This window comes from Danio rerio, chromosome 8 (assembly GCF_052040795.2).
Source record: "Danio rerio strain M-AB ecotype USA chromosome 8, GRCz13ab, whole genome shotgun sequence".
NCBI lineage: Eukaryota > Metazoa > Chordata > Actinopteri > Cypriniformes > Danionidae > Danio > Danio rerio.
The window spans coordinates 24,937,934-24,958,588 of record NC_141028.1 but is presented as its reverse complement, the minus strand read 5'-3'; the positions used below and the strand labels follow the sequence as shown (position 1 = coordinate 24,958,588).

The following is a 20,655-nucleotide window of genomic DNA, read 5'->3' as shown; positions in this document are numbered from 1 at the left end:
ACCATGCTAATTCTTCACTGAGAACGCATGTGCTTTTCATAAGACAACGATTAGAGAGAGAGAGAGAGAGAGAGAGAGAGAGAGAGAGAGAGAGTGTCAAAGTAAACAAAGTCAACATTTCATCAGGAAATGAAAAATGCTTTATGATACCCCTGACCGTTTTGCTTGCTGGTTGAATTAATGTGGTCCATCCATAAGTTTAGGAATGATTGTGCCCACAGCAACTCTGGACGCCCCCCATCGCCTCTGTCTCAGTCATATCAGTGCTCCATCCCGCCCATGAAAAAATAACCAACAACAACCAAATACCAAACCAAAGAAAAGAATCCAACATTGAAATGGAACAAATTGTACCAAACCACAACCCACCAGAGGTAAATATGTCAAGGAACAGACTCTGTGGGGCTTTGTGAATGTTTTCCCATTTTCAAATTATTATTATTATTATTTTATTAATTTAGGGCCTCTAAAGTGATCTAGACTACAGTGAAATAATCCTATATATATATATATATATATATATATATATATATATATATATATATATATATATATATATATATATATAGTTTATCATTATATCTTTACAGCACACAGACAAATACATTCTCTCAAGTTCAGCATTACTATTGTCAACATCATCAATTCGAAAATTTGTAATAGGCTTCATATACGTTTTCATATTTTGGTACAGTACTCAAGTGTTTTGAATTTTGATCGACCTTTTTTTAGTTGTATACATCACAATATTAAACAGCACATTAAAATCCCTCCGCTCTATCCCGCACCCCTCTATATATGTGATTTTAGATTCGACCCCATCCCCTCCCCTCCCACCCGCCCCCTTTCCTTTCACAGACGTAAGCACAGACGCACAAACAGGAAGAGGTGTGGGATTGTGGGTAAGGTTCAGGCACCACACTGCTAGAGTCAAACGATCACCTTCTTCCTGTGGAGAGAAAATGAGAAAGACAGCACTATTTAAGTGAAACTGAAGAAAAAACTGGAGTAACATCATTTCAAAGAAAACTTAACAAGGCTCCTTTCAGGAGTTTAAAATGGTTTGTCTAAGCAAACTTTCTGGAAAAGTTGACTCTAGGTAATAAACACCTTAAAGGTTCCATGAAGTGCTTTGAAATGTGGATTTTTTATTCGATATTTGGTGTAAGCTCAACTGAAAAGTGAACAGTGCCAATAGTATTTTGTTTTATCACAGTTCTGCCAGTAAGAGAGGTTGAGATCAAGAGTATCAAATGAAAAGCAAATGAGAAGCGTCTTAGGCCCTGTTTACACTAATGCCTTTTAGTTTTAAAAAGCAAAAGTTTTGCTATGGTTACACCATCTGTCACCACTACACCTGAGTTTTCAAGCACCGAAAACAGAGTGTTTTGAAAACGCTAAAGAGGCCGTTTTCATTCTAAAACGCTGCTGCTCCATCTAAGTGTGGATAGGGGAAAACAGAGACATCTGAAAAAACACATTACCTGAGAACAAGTAATAGATTCAAAAGACCAAAGTTGGGGAATATGTCGTTAGAAATAGAAAACAAGATGAATGAAATATCACGTTTAACAAATATATTGAGATTAGATCCAGCGGGAGATGCTTGATGAGCACTCCGAGCACAGCTCTCATCTGGCTATAGATAGGCTGCAGCGCATGCCAGAGCGTGTGAATGTGGTCGCGTAATGTGCGTTTTCAGCATTTTGGTGTGGACGGAGAGCTATTCAGAAATGCTGGGTGAAACGCTAGTGTGGACGCGGATCGTTTTCATTCTAAAATGCCGTTTTAAAACTAAAATGCACTAGTGTAAATGGGGCCTTAAACAGGGTGAGGGATGTCAGATTTTAGAGAGCATTTGATTGGTCAAAATTTGATGGGAAACTGAAGTAAAAAGCTCTTTTATCCATTAAGGCAGAAGTGACAAATCTTTGGATGTTTATATCAGTTTTACATTCTAAATGCAAATTTTGCCACTTTTTTGGGAGCACACTACAGAAGCTTATAGATATCCTTAAAATGAACATACTAATACTTACATCTAAAAACCGTTATTTTAATTTCACAGGACCTTTAATCATTTTTAGGTTTTAGGTAGCTGAACAAGTCTTTTCCTATACACAGACACATACCATTTTAAAAATTGTTGTAATCTGTAGGTAAATGTCTGTTACCAAGACAGTCCAATCAGAATATATATAAAGTTTTTTTTAAAACATGTTCCATGAATTTGTTTTGTAAAGTTCCTAATGTAAGTGTATAAGAACTTGATTAGTAATATGCATTGGTAAGCACTTTTTTCTGAATATTTTGAAAGATTTTAAAAAAAAGGAAAGAAAATGGATTTACAGACTTACGAATGGTTTTGTGGTCCAGGATCACAGGTACATGTGGTCAATCTATTAGTTATTTAATTTAATGATATATTTCAATATATTGGCCATGTATTACTTTTTGAGATGTCCCATCCCATTTTAAATTGGCTATCACTATGTCCATTTACCCATGTAGAACTAATGTTGTCCAAATATGGATTTGACAAAAAAAAAAACTCCAGTTTATATTAAATAATATATACATATATACAGGGCTTGACATTCACTTTTTTGATCACCAGTCAATGTGGCTAGTAGATTTCCAACGTTACTAGCCACTCGCCATTTTCACTAGCCACAATTTTGTTGTTGGGAAAATATATTTTATATGCATAAATTTGACTTTGACATGCTAAAATTACTTGATTTATACTTTGTGGTATGTCTACATGCCCCCTCATTAATTTCACTTTTTTGTTGTGTATGAACTTGCTCAATGAGCATGAGCAAATGGATTATGATTTTATAGTGTCGCATAGCAATTAGTTTTTATTTCACATGACTTTTCAGGGCTCAACACTAAAGATTTATCATATTTATCTCTGACCACACTAAATAAATAAACATTATTTCTTAGCCACACATAAATACTATGTCAAAACAAGCAAAATATAGCTGTATACAGTAAATGCTCTTTTTATACAAAAAAAACTTTCTTTAAAAAAAATAATTGACATTTAAAAGAAGAATTATTGCCATGTATCTAAAACAATGTATAATAATCTGTCCTGGCTGAAGGTCCCAGATCACCAGTTAACTACACATAAATTGGGAGTGTATCTCCCATTACAGCAATGTTATTGTAAAAAATGATAATTAATCCATATCAACAAAAATAATTGTAAGCAAAAGAAAGCAGGTGAAAAGCATACCGTGTGTGATAACGAAAGGATGATCACACGCACATGGTTAACGTTAGGGCCATAATCTGTTCAAATAATGGTTAAAGACAAAGCGGCAACCGCTACTGCTTAAAAAAAAGAAATTTTTCAAAACATCTGGAGCTCTTGAAAGCAGCAAGACTATGGGTGCACAAGCATCCCTTTATGTGCAGTCTATTTCGAAAAGAACCAACCGCAGCAGTTGCAATTCCAGGCCCGGTTGCTTCACGCCAGGAAATAGGAGTGTACATGCTTTTTAAACATTCGCGCACATCACGTCACCTGTGCTCGCCAGTGATATCTTCTCATTCGGTTTTACCTGCTTTCTTTTTATCATGCTGCTTCTCGATTCTAAGATCACATTTGCACGCATATTATTCCATCTCTATTGTCGAACCCTGCTTTTAAGAAAACTGCAATTTAAAAATTATTTTCAACCAGCCTGAGTGGTTAGTGGGATAGGCTGGCTTACCTGCCACAGCTGAAATCTACCTGCATTTTGCGGGTGTTAATGTCAAGCCCTGTATATATATATAAATATACATATCTGTTAACACCAGGTGATGTAGAGAAATGAATGAGACCCATACTCCCTCATTCAAAGTATTTCTTTCCATTTAATTCAATATGAATATATTTTGAAATAGACTTATGAAATGAATATGTGGTCAAAAGCTGATAAATTACAGTATCATGTTTAGTTGATGTACAGTATCTTCCTAAATATTTGCTAGTTTTTTAAAGGTGTAGCTCAGTTGTCCTATTCGAATAAGTCATACTGTTTTTTTAATGGAAATTTGCTCATTAGGACTATATCTCAAACTTTTTTTTTTTTACCCCAATCCAATTTTTACCCAATATGTTTTTCACCATTAAAAACAAAGCATCCCACTTCATCAAAACAAATCTCACCAGCTAACTCCCGCTTCCTCAGATTTTCTTCCCTCACATCTGGTTGGAAAAGGAGGTGGGTGCCCCCTGCTGTTCATATCCGCCCTGGCCGTAGTCTCCACCCTGATTGTAGCCTTGCTGGCTGTAGTCGGGCTGGTAGCCTCCCTGGGAACCGGCATACGGGTCCTGCTGCCCGTAACCTGCCTGTCCGTAGGAGTCAGGGGCGGGCTGCTTCTCCTGGGCAGGCTGCTGGCGCATAAACGGTGCCACGATCCCAGTCTCCTTGAACACAAACCACAGGTTACCCGTCCACAAGATCAGGTTCAGGAAGCCAAAGACCTGGAGAGAACAAAAAATAGGCTTGAACCACAAGAAAGACATTAAAAGAATTCCAAAAAAACGTATTTTTACTAAGCAGAAGTGACTCACGACAGAAGTATTAAGACCAGACATGACAGGGTCGTAAACTTCACGGCATCGGTTGCCACTGTTTTCACAGGCAGGGATCAGATCCAGAACCTTCTCTGGGTCAGTAGCCGTCTTGACATCCGACAAGCCCTTAGCCCAGGCTGCCGAGCTCACCAGCCACATGAAGGTGAATACGCATGTCACACCGAAATCCTGCAATTATTAAAGAGGCTTATACAATAGATATATTATATAATATATAGATATTTTCCTTCGGCTTAGTCCCTTATGTATCAGGGGTCACCACAGCAAAATGAACCACCAACTATTCTGGCATATGTTTTACGCAGCGGATGCCCTTCCAGCCGCAACACAGTACTGGGAAACACTCATACACACACATACCCATACACTAGGGCCAGTTTAGTTCATCCTATTCACTATTACAGCATGTCTTCGGACATGAAGGAAACCAATGCGAACATGGGGAGAACTTGCAAACTTCACACATAAATGTAAATTGGTCCAGTTGGGACTTGAACCATCGACCTTCTTGCTGTAAAGGGGCAGTGCTAACCACTGAGCCACTGTGTCGCCCCGAGCTGCAACATAGTTTGGCTGAAGTTACATTACTTACAAACATCATGTAATTAATTTTTTTCAAAAGCTCTTAGAATAAAAGTAAAAAACAACCCCTAAAATTGCCAAAAGTAGTCCATATAACTATTAAGGAAGTTTTACGTGTTTTTAATTTTTAAAAGACTTTTCAAAGACAATTTTCCAGAACAAAAGTTGTACATGACTAAAAGTGACATCAGATAAAAGTAGAAAACAAAACAAAACACTGGTAAATCCCATTTCATGACTTCTTTTCAGATATTTTTTCTAACAGCAGCCCAAGTAAATAAAAAAAGGTTCATAAATATTATAGATATTTATTTCAGTTCTCCTCATACTCACTTACTCAACATTATCCCTCAGCTTAGTACCTAGTTTATCAAGGGTCACCACAGCGAAATGGACCACCAATTACACTGGCCAGTTTTATGTGGTGGATGCCCTTCTAGCAGCAACCTAGCACTGGGAATGTATATACACAGATATATTATTGTATACTGTAGCTTCCAATAAAAAGTATTCATTTAAAAGAGAGATCTCATTTATGCTGAGCACTGTACATATAACTTAATGTTTATGTCTCACAATCAACTCACGATTAGTGGTCCTTTATTGTTCTCTCTGTACTTCTCAAAGGCAAATATGTAGATGCTGAGAGCTGCCATGGAGTACAGAAATGCAAAAACGGCGATGGTGACGAAGAACTCTGCTGAAGAGGAGTAATCACCAACCAGGAAGAAACGATCGGACTGGCCATTCTTGCAGGTAGGAGCGTTGAAATACACTTGATGGAGCCTGGAAGAGGTACAGGAGGAACAGTGTTAAGATATTTAACCTAATCTAGAGTACATTGTCCAATATAGAAATCTGATACATGGGAATGTATGCAGCTGACACATATAACATACAATTTATATTTAGATTTCACATGTATAAATATATATCATATATGCAACATTAATTTTCAAACATAGGAAAAAGGCCATTTTTATATATTTCTTTCCAACCATTAGAATTACGAATAATAATAAAAAAAAAATGCAAATAAAAATAAAATAAAATATATAATCCAGGAAAGAAAAATACCTGAAGGGATACTCAAAGTCCACGTCTATTTTCAGGTTACTGTCGGATCTGTTCTTGCACTCCACGCTCATCCTGAAGGAGCCGGAGTAACTCCCACAGGTGGAGAACGCAAAGATGGCAAACACCTGGAAAAAAAGAGAGACAGAGGTTTACATTTAAGCATTTACAAGACGATTTTATCTTAAGCAACTTGCATTGCGTTCGAGGTATACATTTTATCAGTTCATGCATTTCCTCAGAATTAAGCTCATAACCTTGATGTCATTCGTACTAGATGTTACTATTTGATCAACAAAAATCCACATCACAGCTTTTACTGTTACACACGTTTAAGTCTTTTGACCAGAGTGAAATGTTAATTTGGAATTGGTAAAAAGAGGCAAGGCAAATTTATTTATATAGCACATTTCATACACAATGGTAATTCAAAGTGCTTTACATAAACAAGAATAAAAGAAACAGGAAAATAAAAAGGATTGAAAGAATTAAAAATGAATAAAACAGAAAAAACAGAATCAAATGTGTCACAACAGGTTACAAAAGAATGAAAAAGAAAAGGAAGATATAATAGTGTGATCTGTCGAACGTAGCACAGTGCTCATTCTTTAAAGCCACAGCTAAACAAATGTTTTTTCAGTCTAGATTTGAATGTGTCTAATGTTGGAGCACATCTGATCATTTCTGAAAGCTGACTTCAGCAGCGGGGGGCGCAGTGGCTGAAGGCTGATTCACCCTGCTTTAAAGGTGCACTAGGAGATTGTCTTTAGAAACATTTTTTGTTGTGCCGGTTAAAAGTCTCTTTACATTCCAATAGTATTGATTAAAATAAATGATCTAAATGTACGTATTTTTATATTCTGGATGAGGCATAAAACTAAAAAATGTTCATCCAATTAAATACATCTCTCATAATTCCGATAAGTAGCCCAAACTGTATGTCAAGCGGCCGTTTGTACGCAGCTCTGCCGTTTGTGCATTGCGCGTTCATGAGAGAGATCGAGAGAGAGAGAGAGCGCGTATGTGCGATTGGTAAAAACATGCTGAATCAAAACCTGGATCAATATTGGAGTTACCTTTGCATGCTGGAGAAAGGACGACCCCCTGGCTGAAGGATTTCTTTTAGACAGGTAATGTTCTGTTTTAAAATTATTTTAGCTTCATGCAAAGCTGATGTAACGTTAGATGTTGTTGTTACAAATGGGTTATATCTGCACAGACATGTTTAGCCACTAAAATCTTCCGGTAAAAGATTGATGTGACCGTTTTCATTTTCATAAGGTTATTTTCCAGCATCGATAATGTAGATTTTATTTAGTTTGACAAGAAAACATCAGTAAATAGCACTATTCCACCTAGCCAGCTTTACTGAGGTGAAAATGGTTTTATATTCACATCACATTGGTTCATTTTTGAACAATGATGATCTGTGACGCTGTCCTTATATTGTTTACCATGCTACTCTGAAAATTCGCTCTGAAATAGCATGTCAGTTTGGCTTAGTAATGAGTGTAATTCCTGCACTCCGCCGGACAAGCACTAGTTGCTTTTAACACATAAGAGAGGGTTCTGCTGTTATCTTTAAGGTGCGCGTGCTCCTGTTTCAGGAGGCGTGGCTCTGGATGACAGGGGTGGGACTGTGATTCAGAGATTTATGCTAAGCTATTAGCATTGTGGAAGATCAACTACTGCACCTTTAACTGAACTCTTGGAATTTCAAATTTACTTGATCCTAATGACGAGTGATCTGTTAGGTTTGTATTCAGTGAGCATATCTGTAATGTATTGAGGTTATTGGCCATTTAGTGATTTATAGACTAGTAGTAATACTTTAAAATCTATTCTGAATGTAACTGGAAGCCAGAGCAAAAACCTAATGACATGTGTGATGTGCTTTTGAAAGCATTAGAGAATGCTTCAGAAAGCTTTTCATCAAAAGACTCCCATTCAGACATCACACAATGATGAAATCTGTCAAGACTGAATGTGCAAATGTGATAATGGAACATTATAAATATTAACATTTCATGTAGGAGGTGTGTGAAATCAGTTAACATACTGACTAAATAAACCAAATGAGAGAATCCCTTACCATGTGGTTTATAGACATTTCTAATGCTGTTATATTTTCTATATTAACTGATTCATAATTAATAATAATTATTATGAATACTAAATGATGTACTTGTATCATATTACTAGCTTATGCTACTTATATATACACATGACATTATTTAAAAATATATTAATCTGACTTCACCTAGAAGTAACATCCCACCAAGCAATTGTGTTTAATAGACGTCTAATAGACATCTAAACATAGATGTCTTGGCTAAAACAAGGCTAACTTTTCGGTGAAAATCCAATAGACGTCTAAGAATAGCCTAAAACTAAACACTAGTCATCAAATACACAGATTAGACACACTTTACATGTGCAGTCATTCATTTCAGTGTATTTGATGATTAGTCTAGTTTTAGGTTATTATTAGACGTCTATTAGATTTTCATTGACAGCCCAGATTTAGCCTTGTTTCCTCCAGGCTCCACCTAAGCTGTCTATGTTAAAATGTCTATTAAATATCTATCAAACATTTTTAAAAACATAAAAAATGCTTAATAGGATCTTGTAAAATGTTGCTAAATTACATAATGAATACATTTGTTTATCCTTTAAGCTTATAAACTCAGTCCTCAGATACCTACATCTCAAGATTGCTCATATACTTGAATTATTTTGGATTATTCATTCATTAACTTTCCTTCAGCTTAGTCCCTTATTTATCAGGGGTTGCCACAGCGGAATGAACCACCAACTATTCCAGGATATGTTTTACGCAGTGAATGCCCTTACAGCAGCAACCTATTACTGGGAAACAATTTTGGGTTATTATAAATCATTTTACATTTCTTAGACTAATTTATTAGTTCTTTATTGAAGTGTTACATTATATGGCAGTTATTATTTGTATGATTGTTAAAACCTGAAGACTCTGAATGTCTGGATCTCATCCTATCAATATTCTGCATCACCATGTCACACCAGCATCCTGAAATGGACATAGGCACATTATTTTTCCTGTTAGGATTTAAATCTGAGAGATTGAGTCATGGAGATTACTTATGGACTCTGGCCGGTGGAGGGACTGAATGGAGAATGAAGTTATTAAATTTCACAGAGATACTCGGCCATCTGTCATATCGCTGAGCTGCGCTGTTCTGTGTTTCAATGTACAACACCATCAGACACGGAAACAATACACACACACACACACATCAAACCGCAGTAAACCATGCTAAACGAAGCCAAATCAAATAGGGTAAAGGAGGACAACAGGAAGGAAACCTAAAAACATAAAAACCTTGATAAGCTAAGTTAAACAAGATGGATTTAACATGCAACCACCATAGCAATTAAGGCATTGTGTAACCTAGAAAAAAGGTCTGGTTATACAGGCTAAAACAGTCCACACAAAACAAAGGCAAACAAATCTGATCAAATCAAACCAAACACAATCAAATGAGCTCACATTACCAAGCCCAGAAAAGACTGATGTTAGACTGAAACAAGCACAAATGAACTCAACTGAGTTCCGTGAGTGAGTTAAACTGTGCAAATACTGTATATTAATAGCAACTGTATAAAACCAAATGCTTATTATGCATTAATGGTAACTTGATGGAACCAAAGATCATTTTGTGTGTCTCCAGACAGCTTATTGTTACTCTTATTCTATTGAATCATTACAATTGTACATTTTTATGTAAAACCTCATGATGTTTGAGTTAATATTTCTTCTTCAAGATCATGGTAAATCTTATACACTGTAGAAACATACTAGCCAGGCCTGTAGTCAGGGGGGTGTTGGGGTGGTTTCAAAGTCCCATCCCTCACTGACAAAAGTCCAGAATTCGTTCCATGCATGAGCTCATTTGTCCTATTTTGACTGCTAATTCATAATAAATTGTGAAAATAACCCATCGAAAAAGGATTTAAGACCAATTTGAACCCTGTATTGGCTTTCAGCACAGAATTTGGGATGTAGAATTTGGTCTTAAGTCACAGCACGCTATATTCAGCATCTCAAATTCTACATTTTCAAATCTAAAACTGTAACAGATTCATTTTTTTCCTAATGATATATGATGTAAAATAATTTTCTTTTAAAAATAAGTATTGTTCTCATTATTGTAAATCTTTAGTAACGTTTTGGTACATAAAAAAGTGTGGTTATGATGACGATCTGACAAGCTAATCCAGCTAAAAATAGTGCTTAAAATGTCACTAAAATGTAGTGTTAAAATATCATAATTAAATAGAAAAAGCAGAAGTCTAGACAGGATTCAAATGACATCTTTGGCCTGTTGTCTTATCAGATGCCATTTTTCACCTTGCATGAAGTGAAAAAACATTGTGACCACTAGATGGCACCAAATCTTTTAGATTGTGAATGCCCTCCAACGTGGACCTTGTTAAGTCAATGATGCATTAACTGTGCTAAAAAAGTGCCTTCATACTGACAGAGAGCAAGGGTTTTCTGTTCACTCCTTAGGGAGCCAAGCAACGTGCTCAGACGGTGACTTATGAATATCAGAAACAGATTTTTGAGTCCATTTAATCTATTTAATCACTTGTGTAAATGTATGTAAATATATAATTATTCATTTTTTTATATTAATCATTGAATAGTATGCAAATGCTTAGATAATGTAGCATGTTCAATACATTGTGTAAAGTAATATTTAATGTATTTTAATGGATGTATTATATGGGAATATATCATTCTACTTATTTAAGACTGAAGTTCAGGTGAAAGTTATATTGTAATATACACTCACTGGCCACTTTATTAGGTAAACCGGTCCAACTGCTCATTAACGCAAATTTCTAATCAGCCAATCACATGGCAGCAACTCAATGCATTTAGGTATGTAGACATGGTCAAGATGATCTTCTGCAGTTCAAAGCAAGCATCAGAATGGGGAAGAAAGGTGATTTGACATGATTGACATAAAAGCATGGATCCAATCTGCCTTGTATGTATGATTCAATGATATCAATGACGCCGGGGGTGGTGGTGTAGTGGAGTGTTTTTTTTTTCTTGGCAGACTTTGGCCCCATTAGTACCAATGGAGTATCGTGTCAACACCACATCCTACCTGAGTAATGTTGCTGACCATGTCTATCCATTTATGACCACATTGTACCCATATTCTGATGGCTACCTCCAGCAGAATACTGCACCATGTCATAAAGCACGAATCATCTCAGACTGTTTTCTTGAACATGACAATGAGTTCACTCTACTTAAATGGCCTCCACAGTCACCAGATCTCAATCCAATAGAGCACCTTTGTAATGTGGTGGAACAGGAAATTCGCATCATAGATGTGCAGCCGACAAATCTGCAGCAAATGTGTGATGCTATCATGACAATATGGAAATCTCTGAGAAATCTCTGAGGAATATTTCCAGTAAATTGCTGAATCTATGACACGAAGGATTAAGGCAGCTCTGAAGGCAAAAGAGGGTCCAACCCGATACTAGAAAGGTGTACCTAATAAAGTGGCCGGTGAGTGTAGCTTTTGCGGAGTTAAGCTGTGCAGATGTTGTTGGTTTTGTTAAATTAAGAGTTATGCAGAAGAATTTCTTTAATCTGTGTGTTTTAGTACAGTAAGTCTGATATGTTTTCATTTCATCAGCAGATTCTTCATTGATTACACAGTTCCCTTTATTTTCCCATTGGTCTGTGCATAATCTGGACTCGAGGTTGCATGTTCAGAAAAAAAAAACCTTTGGTGAAGATGCCAGTTACAGTCTATTCAATGTGTCCAGACATATCTGGCCCGTACAAAATGTCTTCTCTTTTGTTCTGCACTTCTCCATTTTCAAATGCGACTCATGCCTTTTGCTGAACATTTCTCATTTCTCTCAGAGCTGCTGAGGAACAATGAGTTTTATCAGCTTTGAACAACTGACCATTGACAGCCCATTTTGTCTCTAAATGTTTCAGTATGGTTGTGTTGTTTTGAGTAGTGATTTTCCACTGTATTCTTCATAGCCTGCATGCATCTCTGCATCATTTGCCATGGCTTGTTTTAAAGCGTCCAATTTCTTCTAAGATATAAGAATCAATACTACAAGCAAAGTAATCTTTAGGTCTTCTTCTGACAGACTTCCATTCTGTTCTTGGAAAAACATACAAACAAAGCATCAGCAATGTACTGCTCTCCAAAACATGTTGTCTGCAGTGACACACTACACGTTATAAAATGATTGATTTTTGTATCCCTACGCCCATAATTTGCCAAAGTGTACTGTATCATCTTCAAACAGGCTGATATTATGAAGTCTGATCCCTGCATAAATCTACCGTAGTGGCCTTCTTAGCCTTATTGGAATTTGATGTAATGGCTTTCTGAAATTGCTGTCTTGGTTTGTGGTCACTTCCATGTACAAACTGATGAAAGTTCTCATAACCATATACTATGGCGAGCAGCTCTTTTACAATATGTACTCTTAAAGGCATAGTTTACCTTATCATGTACTCACTCTCGAGTGGTTATAAATCTTTAAGAGTTGAACCTCCTCTGTTAAACAGAAAATAAGATATTTTGAAGAAAGCTTCCATAGTATTTGTTTTTCCTACTATGAAAGTCAGTGGTTACAGGTTTCCAACATACTTCTGAATATCTTCTTTTCTGTTCAACGGAATAAATAAACTCAAGCAGGTTTAAATCAAGTGAAGGTTGAGTAAATAATGACTGAATGATACATTTTTATTTTTGGGTGAACTGTCCCTTTAAGTCACACGCCGCTGGCTTTTGTTCCAGAAGAATTACTGCACCAATACCTTCTGAGCTTGTATCCACAGATAGAGTAACTGACTTGCTGACGTCACTGAATCTCAGTGCTGGTCTGTTCAACTTCTATTTTGAGCATCTTCCCAGTGCAGGGGTGTACAATCCTGCTCCTCGAAGGCCATTTTCCGGCAAAGCCTTACTGCAACCAGCTTAAACACAGTTGCCTGGAGAGCTTGATTAGCTTGTCCAGGTGTGTTTAATTAGAGTTGGAGCTAAACTCCGCAGGACAGATGGACTGGGAGTACATTTTGGCAGATATTTTTTATCCCATGAAGTCTTTGTCACTCCTTTTCTATCTCTGAGCACTGAATATACTGTATGTACTATGAATTGAATTTATTTTATTCTGATTCTGAACGGTTCTTTTCAACACCTGTACCTTTCAGACCTTGTTACTAGTGCTAAGGAGCTCTGAAACACTTCCGTTGCTGATGAGATTCCAAGTGTAAGAAGTAATATTGTCCAATCGTATTCTGAAAACAATTCTGAACTCAACTTTATCCAACTACTGCAGTGTTTCTCAACCACGTTCCTGGAGGACCACCAACACTGCATGTTTTGGATGTCTCCTTTTTCTGTCACACCCATTACAGGTCTTTTAGTCTGTGCTAATGAGCTGATGATCTGAATCAAGTGTGTTTGGTTAAGGAGACATGTAAATGTGCAGAACTGGTGGTTCTCCAGAAACGTGGTCGAGAAACACTGAACAATACTTGCCAGAAATTTTGGTTTAAATCTAAAACCTACACTATCAACACAGGCTCATTGGAAATACATGCTTAAGCCTCCTTTTTTGTGAAACTGCATATAAACGTACTGAACTGTAGTATCTAGGTTAAATAAACACTACATGGCAGTATCATGCCAATGACTGTTGTTTCTTTTAACATTAATGATATTTACAGGGACATATTACCCATGAAAAGGGGATTATTTTTGTGCAGTTCTTTGCCCAATACCAAATAAATACCACAAAAAGAGTGTCTATGGTTTGTAATCAAATACATTTGCTTCACTTATCTATCTCCATATGTTCAGTTTGCTAGTTAACTCACTTTGCACTTGTTTTGAGTCTGGTGAAGCACAGTTTTACAAAACAGCTAAAAGTAATGTAAAATCAAGGTAAAACTATAGCTGCATGCGAAAATGCATACTTCTATACTGTATAGTACGGTAAAAAGCAGAGTAGTATGTCCGAAGTCAAAGAATTCGAAAAACAGTATGTGAGAAGTAGCCGGATAACCTACTACTTCTGGCAAGATTCTGAAGTGCACATTGGATGGACGCTATCTTATGATGCACTGCGAGAGAATTCATAAATGAGCATGAACTGATGCGGGTAGGTCATGTGATGATGACAAAATGGTGGATGTACGGTAGTATGTCTGAGTTCCATTCATGCTTCTGATATTTATACTGTATAGAACGTACTCTTCTAATGGCCGAGTTGTATATTTAAATTCAAATGCAGTACTAATTGTGCAATAGGCGATTTCTAACGCAGCCTATGTGGTCACAAGTGCACTTTTCTTTTAACATTTGCTTTCGAAAACACTGTTGGTTGGATTTAGGATAGGATTTAGGTTAGTGGTTCGCTAAGTGATCTGACAAGTGAATGACAAGCTCTGCCTTCTTGTGGACACATATAATAAGGACATTTATCTGAAAAGTACAAATAAACATAACTTAACCAATTTCAGAATATGTAGACAGCACCCTCTAGTCGATTTGCCATCTGAAACGTGCGACCAAATGTACACGGAGCAATGTACATTTACACTTCATAAAAATGTAGGCACTTCTTTTTTCCAATGAGTTTGGGCTGAATACTATAGGCATAGCATGATGGTTCACAGTAACATAGTAAATAGGAGAAACTGCAGTCTACAGTATGATCAGATACACTAAATAAAACATTCAGTCACCATTTGGTAAATACACTGCCACTTACTGTAACTGAAAGCATAAGACTTGTAATTAGGATTACATATTGGCTGAACCAACTTGAAATATGCATATTTGACAACATTTATATCAGATTTTATAGATGATTTTCAAAAAAAAGTCCTTAAGTTTTGGAGATTTCACTATTCCTCCATTTAATTAGGCAGGACTTGGCCATGTATGCCTGAAATAGCTGTCTGGAGGCGTAGCAGATATGGCCATCAAATGAACGCACTTCCTTTGAAAGCGACTTTGCTTTTGTGTTTTGCGATCCTTGAAACCACTTCTTCCTCTCTAAGCCTTGGACAGTGCTCCCGTTTTATTACTTAGTATTGATCTTTGTGTTCCATGCATTTTTGAATTATCTTTGCTGTAACCACAGTTATGACTGTGCTGATGACCCACTCAGTTTGCTTTGAGATGATGCCCATATACTTCATGCCTTGTAGTTGCTTCTCTGCCTTCAATTTGTATGTGATGCTCTCCAGGTAAACTATCTATCAATGAAACAGGTTTTTAAACCTCTTTTTTATGCATAATTTTTGACAGGCTTAATATAGCTGGTACAAATCACTGTGTGATTTCCAATATAATCCTTTTATAACCTTTGTGTACACAGGTGTTTTTTTGTCTAATGGCTCCATCCTGTGGCCTGAGTAAGCAAACATTTAGATTTTTGCTGCCTTCCTTTAATATATATCTAGTGCTTTGTAGATTCTCTCGGATATATACAATACATTCATCATCAGCATCAAGCTTACAACAACTAATATGTTTCTCTGGTTTATTTAGGTTTGGTTTTTGCCCAGTTTTCTTATGTGAGATATTATACTGCTGCTGTGCTCTATTTTATTCGCATTGTTCCACTAAACATGTCCTCGCTTTGTTTCCTAACACTAATTCTTTTACTCGACATATTTAGCCTGGAGTTTTCACACTTTAGAGAAATAATTTTTAGATGAAATGCATTTCGTTTTGAAGGCGGAACAGCAAATAATCTATACTGTTTATACATTTAAGAAAAACATGTACTGAAAACAAAACCTGATTAAACCTACTTTTCATGAACTGTAACTCCTGACTGATTTGGGTGTATGCAAAGAATGTTAACCTCTAAAATAATATTCATAAATAATGATAAAAATTTTTAAAATCGAGTAAAAAATTTTTTTTTTGATGTTACAAATTATATGAGGTATTTAATTTCCCAGGCTTCTACAAAAATGAAAGCTGAAAAGAGTATAAAAGCCAGAAAGAAATGCTATCTGTCATTAAAAGTCAATAAATGAATGTATGATTTAACATTAATTAGCATATGAGTTGCGCTTAAATGTCATTACTGCAATGCTTCATAGAAACACAAAACAATGTGCTTTTAAATATAGATATATTACAGACATATTAAAATGATTAATTTGGAATAAATAAATAAATAAATAAATTTTATATATATATATATATATATATATATATATATATATATATATATATATATATATATATATATACATACATATTTATATACACACACACACAGTATATGAGTCAGAATAAATAGCTCCCCTGTTTATTTTTTCAAATTTCTGTTTAACGGAGAGAAGATTTTCTTCAACACATTTCTAAACATAATAGTTTTAATAACTCATTTATAATAACTGATTTATTTTATCTTTGACATGATGACATTAAATAATATTTTACTAGATATTTTTCAAGCAACTTCTATACAGCATAAAGTGACATTTAAAGACTTAACTAGGTTAATTAGGTTAACTAGGCAGGTTAGGGGAATTAAGCAAGTTATTGTATAACAATGGTTTGTTCTGTAGACTATCGGAAAAATATAGCTTAAAGTAGCTAATAATATTGACCTTAAAATGTTTTTTAAAAAATGTAAAACTTTTATTCTAGCCAAAATAAAACAAATAGGAAATAATATAGAATATAGAATGACAAGTATCATTTAGGCAAAGTGTCAGAAGAGCACAACAAAAGCCTTTATTGATCAATACATATTTTAAAGTGGAAGGAAGATGAAATAAAGCATATGATGTTCTTACTGGAAAAACAATGACAGCAGAACTAAGATTGCAGAACCAATATCGTCTGTGATATCGGCAATACACTTGCCTTACAATAGTCTTCAACACTCACATGCTTCGATCAACATCATCAAACAACAACCCAAGCATCACCGCCAACATCAGTGGCAGGAAAAAAGGTGGGGGTAGGCCAGTTACATACATTGCTGCACAGCAACTCAGCATTCTATAGAATATCTAGGCAATGTATAAAGTAGCAATCATTTCAAACCTTGATGTTCGATTTTAGGCGTTCTATACATTTCCTGCGTTCTATACATTTCACACAGTGCCGGTAACATATTGTTTATTTATATACAATTCATCAGAAGTAAGCTAACACCAAAATAGTTACTCATAACAGATGTTAAGAACTGATCTCCCAAAACAAACTTACGAAAACAGTGTTTGGATAGAAGCAATATTTCAGACCCCCAAAACCAAATTATAACAGCTCTATTTGAGTATTACATGTATTGTTAATCATATTGCTATAGTGAATGAATGCATTTTTGATAAACAATTGGTAGTTGTTGTAGATATTATGAGGTGACTTTCATTTGAAAAAATAAATATGAATAAATTTGATATCATGATCGTGTTTAAACCTAGAGTTCCAATTTTTAATTTTAAGCAAGCAAAATTAATGGATAATATTAATTTAAGATCCAACGAGACACAATATTTTACTTACCCATTCTAAGATTTTGATGAAGCCCAATGGGACTTTCAGCACCCTGAACTGCCCCTGGGCAACCAACTGTCAAAAGAAGAACATGTGTAAAAACATTAGATGGATAGACCGTCAGACGTGTAGACAGACACATAAACAGATTTACTCATTTGCATCGGGTAAGTGGTGACATAATTATCATTTTGTGGTGAACAATCACTTAAAATATTGACATTAAAATACCTCATTATAATAAAGGTTGTAGGTGACATTTGCAATTCATAATTCATTATTCTCTCCAATAATTTAGCCAACTTGTCAGTGGCTCTTTGCTGCAATGAAAGGTTTGAATACAACATGATGGCTTTTCCTGAGGATCATTTGAGCAATACTTTGAAGGTTGCTCCAATGCTCAACAGAGCTGAGCTAAAGACAGAGCTTGAAGGGACAGTTCACCAAAAATGAGTCTTTACAGTGAGTAAATTCATGGAAATTAATGATTATGGGTTTCCAAAATTCTTCAAAATGCTTTTTTTGTTTTTGTTTTGTTCAACAGGAGACAACTCAAACAGGTTTGAAACAAGTGGAGGGTAAGCAAATAATGACAGAATTTTCATTCCTTTAATCTCGTCAACTGAACTGATTGAAAGCGTTGACCATACTGTACGTACTGTAAATGGTGACTGAGGTGGCTGAATTTAACCAGATGGTCACCGGTTTAGACAACATTACACCATCTAATGTACTCCTTGTTGAATGGTGTTGTGTTTTTTTTTTCTGGCTATTTTAATTCTCATTTTATTAACATGATAAGTGATTACTGTGAAGTGTGAATTTTGCACCACAAACATTTCAGTAGCTTACAGTACCTGCCGCCACTAGATAGTATCTACAGTAGATAGCTAGATACTGTGTAAATAACAGATGCTGTTTTCACCAAGATGACTCATTTCACTAACTGGCCTGTATGCTTATACGAGCCAATGTATATTTTGAAGCGGCTCCCACGTATCATTCTGTATTTGACGCTCGAAGTAAAGCGAAGGGACCGGAGGACCTTGAACCTCAGCATCCCTGCGCGCGCATCACCGCCATCTCCGAGCCATGGAGACGACGAACAGCAAACCAGGGAGATTTCTGAAACCATTTTGCATAGCAAAATCTAAGAAAAACGATGGCACTCGTCTCTAGCAGTATGGAAAAAAAAAATTAAACGCTCTTTGTTAAGTGCAAATATATATTAGATGTGGCAGCATCTGCTACTTCATGCCTGGCGGGTTTGTTATATTTGGAAATATTTGCTCAAACGTGATACTAGTTTTATTCGGGCATATAGGCTATAGTGACGTAGGAAGGTGCGGTTTCACACGACACCATTGTTTGCTCGTGTGGATGGTCCTCCTTCAAACACCACACGAGAAGAAAAAAATCAATACATCGATTTAGGAGTCCTCTTTACGCAATTCAATTATTCATTGCAATATATAATATTCGCTTACACATGAATGCAGCTTGCAAAATGTGTATCCAACCTTAATGGTGTTCTGTGAATTTAAACACTACTAACCAATTGATTGTGTGCCTAACTATGTCTGTTCAGCCTAATATTAATGTAGGAAAAAGACAGAAGGCCCTGTGCTCGGAGCTGAAAGTCACACAGCCACAGCGTTAGGATGAAAGTCAGCTGCCATTTTAAAGAGCAGCTCCACGAGCGCATCTGCATGTGATAAAGGGCCCCGAGAAGTCGCTTTGATTTGATATTACGCGTTCGCACAAAACAAAACGTAACATTACAAACCATATTTTGATACCAAAGGCAAAAATGTGTATTTAGCGACTGTGTAACTGCTAGCATCACCACCCTCTGTTTATACATCGAGCAAATCTCATCGTGTCCGTTTGAAATACCACACAAAAATCATAGCGCAAATCATGCGTTAAAAACGAAAATATAATAATTCACAAGAGAAATTCATTATTAGTGAATCGACGGAGAGCATCACCAGGGGCACCTCTCCCTATAAGAATTTTCCAGCGTAATTTCTAAGAGTCTACAACGAATCCCTCACTGAAAGACAAACGACAAACACGTGCGTAATAAACACCGCAATAATATACCAACGTAATTCGGATCTCAAAATGCCATACCTGATTTGCAATATCCATGTTAGTCGCCTGCTCGTAGATAGGAGAAATAGCTATAATCGGGGGGAGGCGAGTGATGGCAGCGGAACAGCCAGCGGGGGGGAGACGGAGGGTCGGCGGAACAGCTCCAGTTGCGTCACGCGCTTGGAGAAGGCGTTTTTTGGTGCGCAAAGAGCGGATGGATCGACCGACCGACGCGGATCACACACTCGAGCAGGGAGATCAGTAACCTGGCACACTTTATACAATTGTTTTATCTCTGTCTTTAAGGATGCATTCGAATATGATGTTACCTCAATGAGTTGTTGTTTTCAATGACGAGGCTGCTGCTCGTGCTGCAGAGGCCGTAAATTATGAATATGATTGATCACACAACACCAAACCACTGAGTGCTGGGATTGAATTAGATCGTTTAATTTGGCGGAGATATCTTTTGGGAAAATAATAACTATTCATTAAGGACTTCAACAACAACATAAACAAAACAGTTATGATATCTGTATGAGAATGATAGGAAAGGTAGCCTACATTCTGGAGCTACGCTAGCTCAGGATTTAATAGAGCCATATACACAGTTATCATCAGGTCATAATTACCCTACATTAGATTTATTAAGATCTTTCATAGACTGAGGAACGTTTAAATTAAATGTTCTTGTGGAAAGTAACTATACAGAGATGGACTGACAATGAT

General features: G+C 36.3%; 1 protein-coding gene and 1 long non-coding RNA gene across 3 annotated transcripts; one reads left to right on the top strand and one right to left on the bottom strand.

Moving 5' to 3' along the window:
* Positions 1-643: 643 nt before the first annotated feature.
* Positions 644-20,013, bottom strand: sypa (synaptophysin a). 2 transcript variants are annotated; one of them, XM_087263491.1, is made up of 7 exons: positions 19,966-20,013; positions 17,839-17,904; positions 6,260-6,384; positions 5,770-5,968; positions 4,577-4,768; positions 4,169-4,486; positions 644-949 (listed from the first exon to the last, which is right to left on the bottom strand). In XM_087263491.1, exons 1-6 carry the CDS (start codon positions 19,981-19,983, stop codon positions 4,202-4,204), a joined length of 885 nt encoding a protein of 294 aa, XP_087119617.1. In that variant the 5' UTR covers positions 19,984-20,013; the 3' UTR covers positions 644-949; positions 4,169-4,201. The 2 variants fall into 2 exon arrangements, with proteins under 2 accessions (XP_087119617.1, NP_001137449.1); NM_001143977.1 differs by lacking the exon at positions 644-949 and having other exon boundaries at positions 4,202-4,486; positions 19,966-19,993.
* LOC141375628 (uncharacterized) lies at positions 18,192-20,012 on the top strand. Its single transcript, XR_015497920.1, has 2 exons — positions 18,192-18,291; positions 18,374-20,012. It is a non-coding gene; the product is annotated as an uncharacterized LOC141375628 (long non-coding RNA).
* Positions 20,014-20,655: the final 642 nt, after the last annotated feature.

What these genes read in the sequence shown, in the direction of transcription:
- sypa (XM_087263491.1), bottom strand. An exon ending in TCATCAAAATCTTAGAATGG is followed by an intron (nt 6,385 to 17,838) that starts GTAAGTAAAATA and finishes CTTTTTTTCCAG; the next exon opens with GTGTTTGCCATCTTTGCGTT. An exon ending in CTGGTCTTAATACTTCTGTC is followed by an intron (nt 4,487 to 4,576) that starts GTGAGTCACTTC and finishes TGTTCTCTCCAG; the next exon opens with GTCTTTGGCTTCCTGAACCT.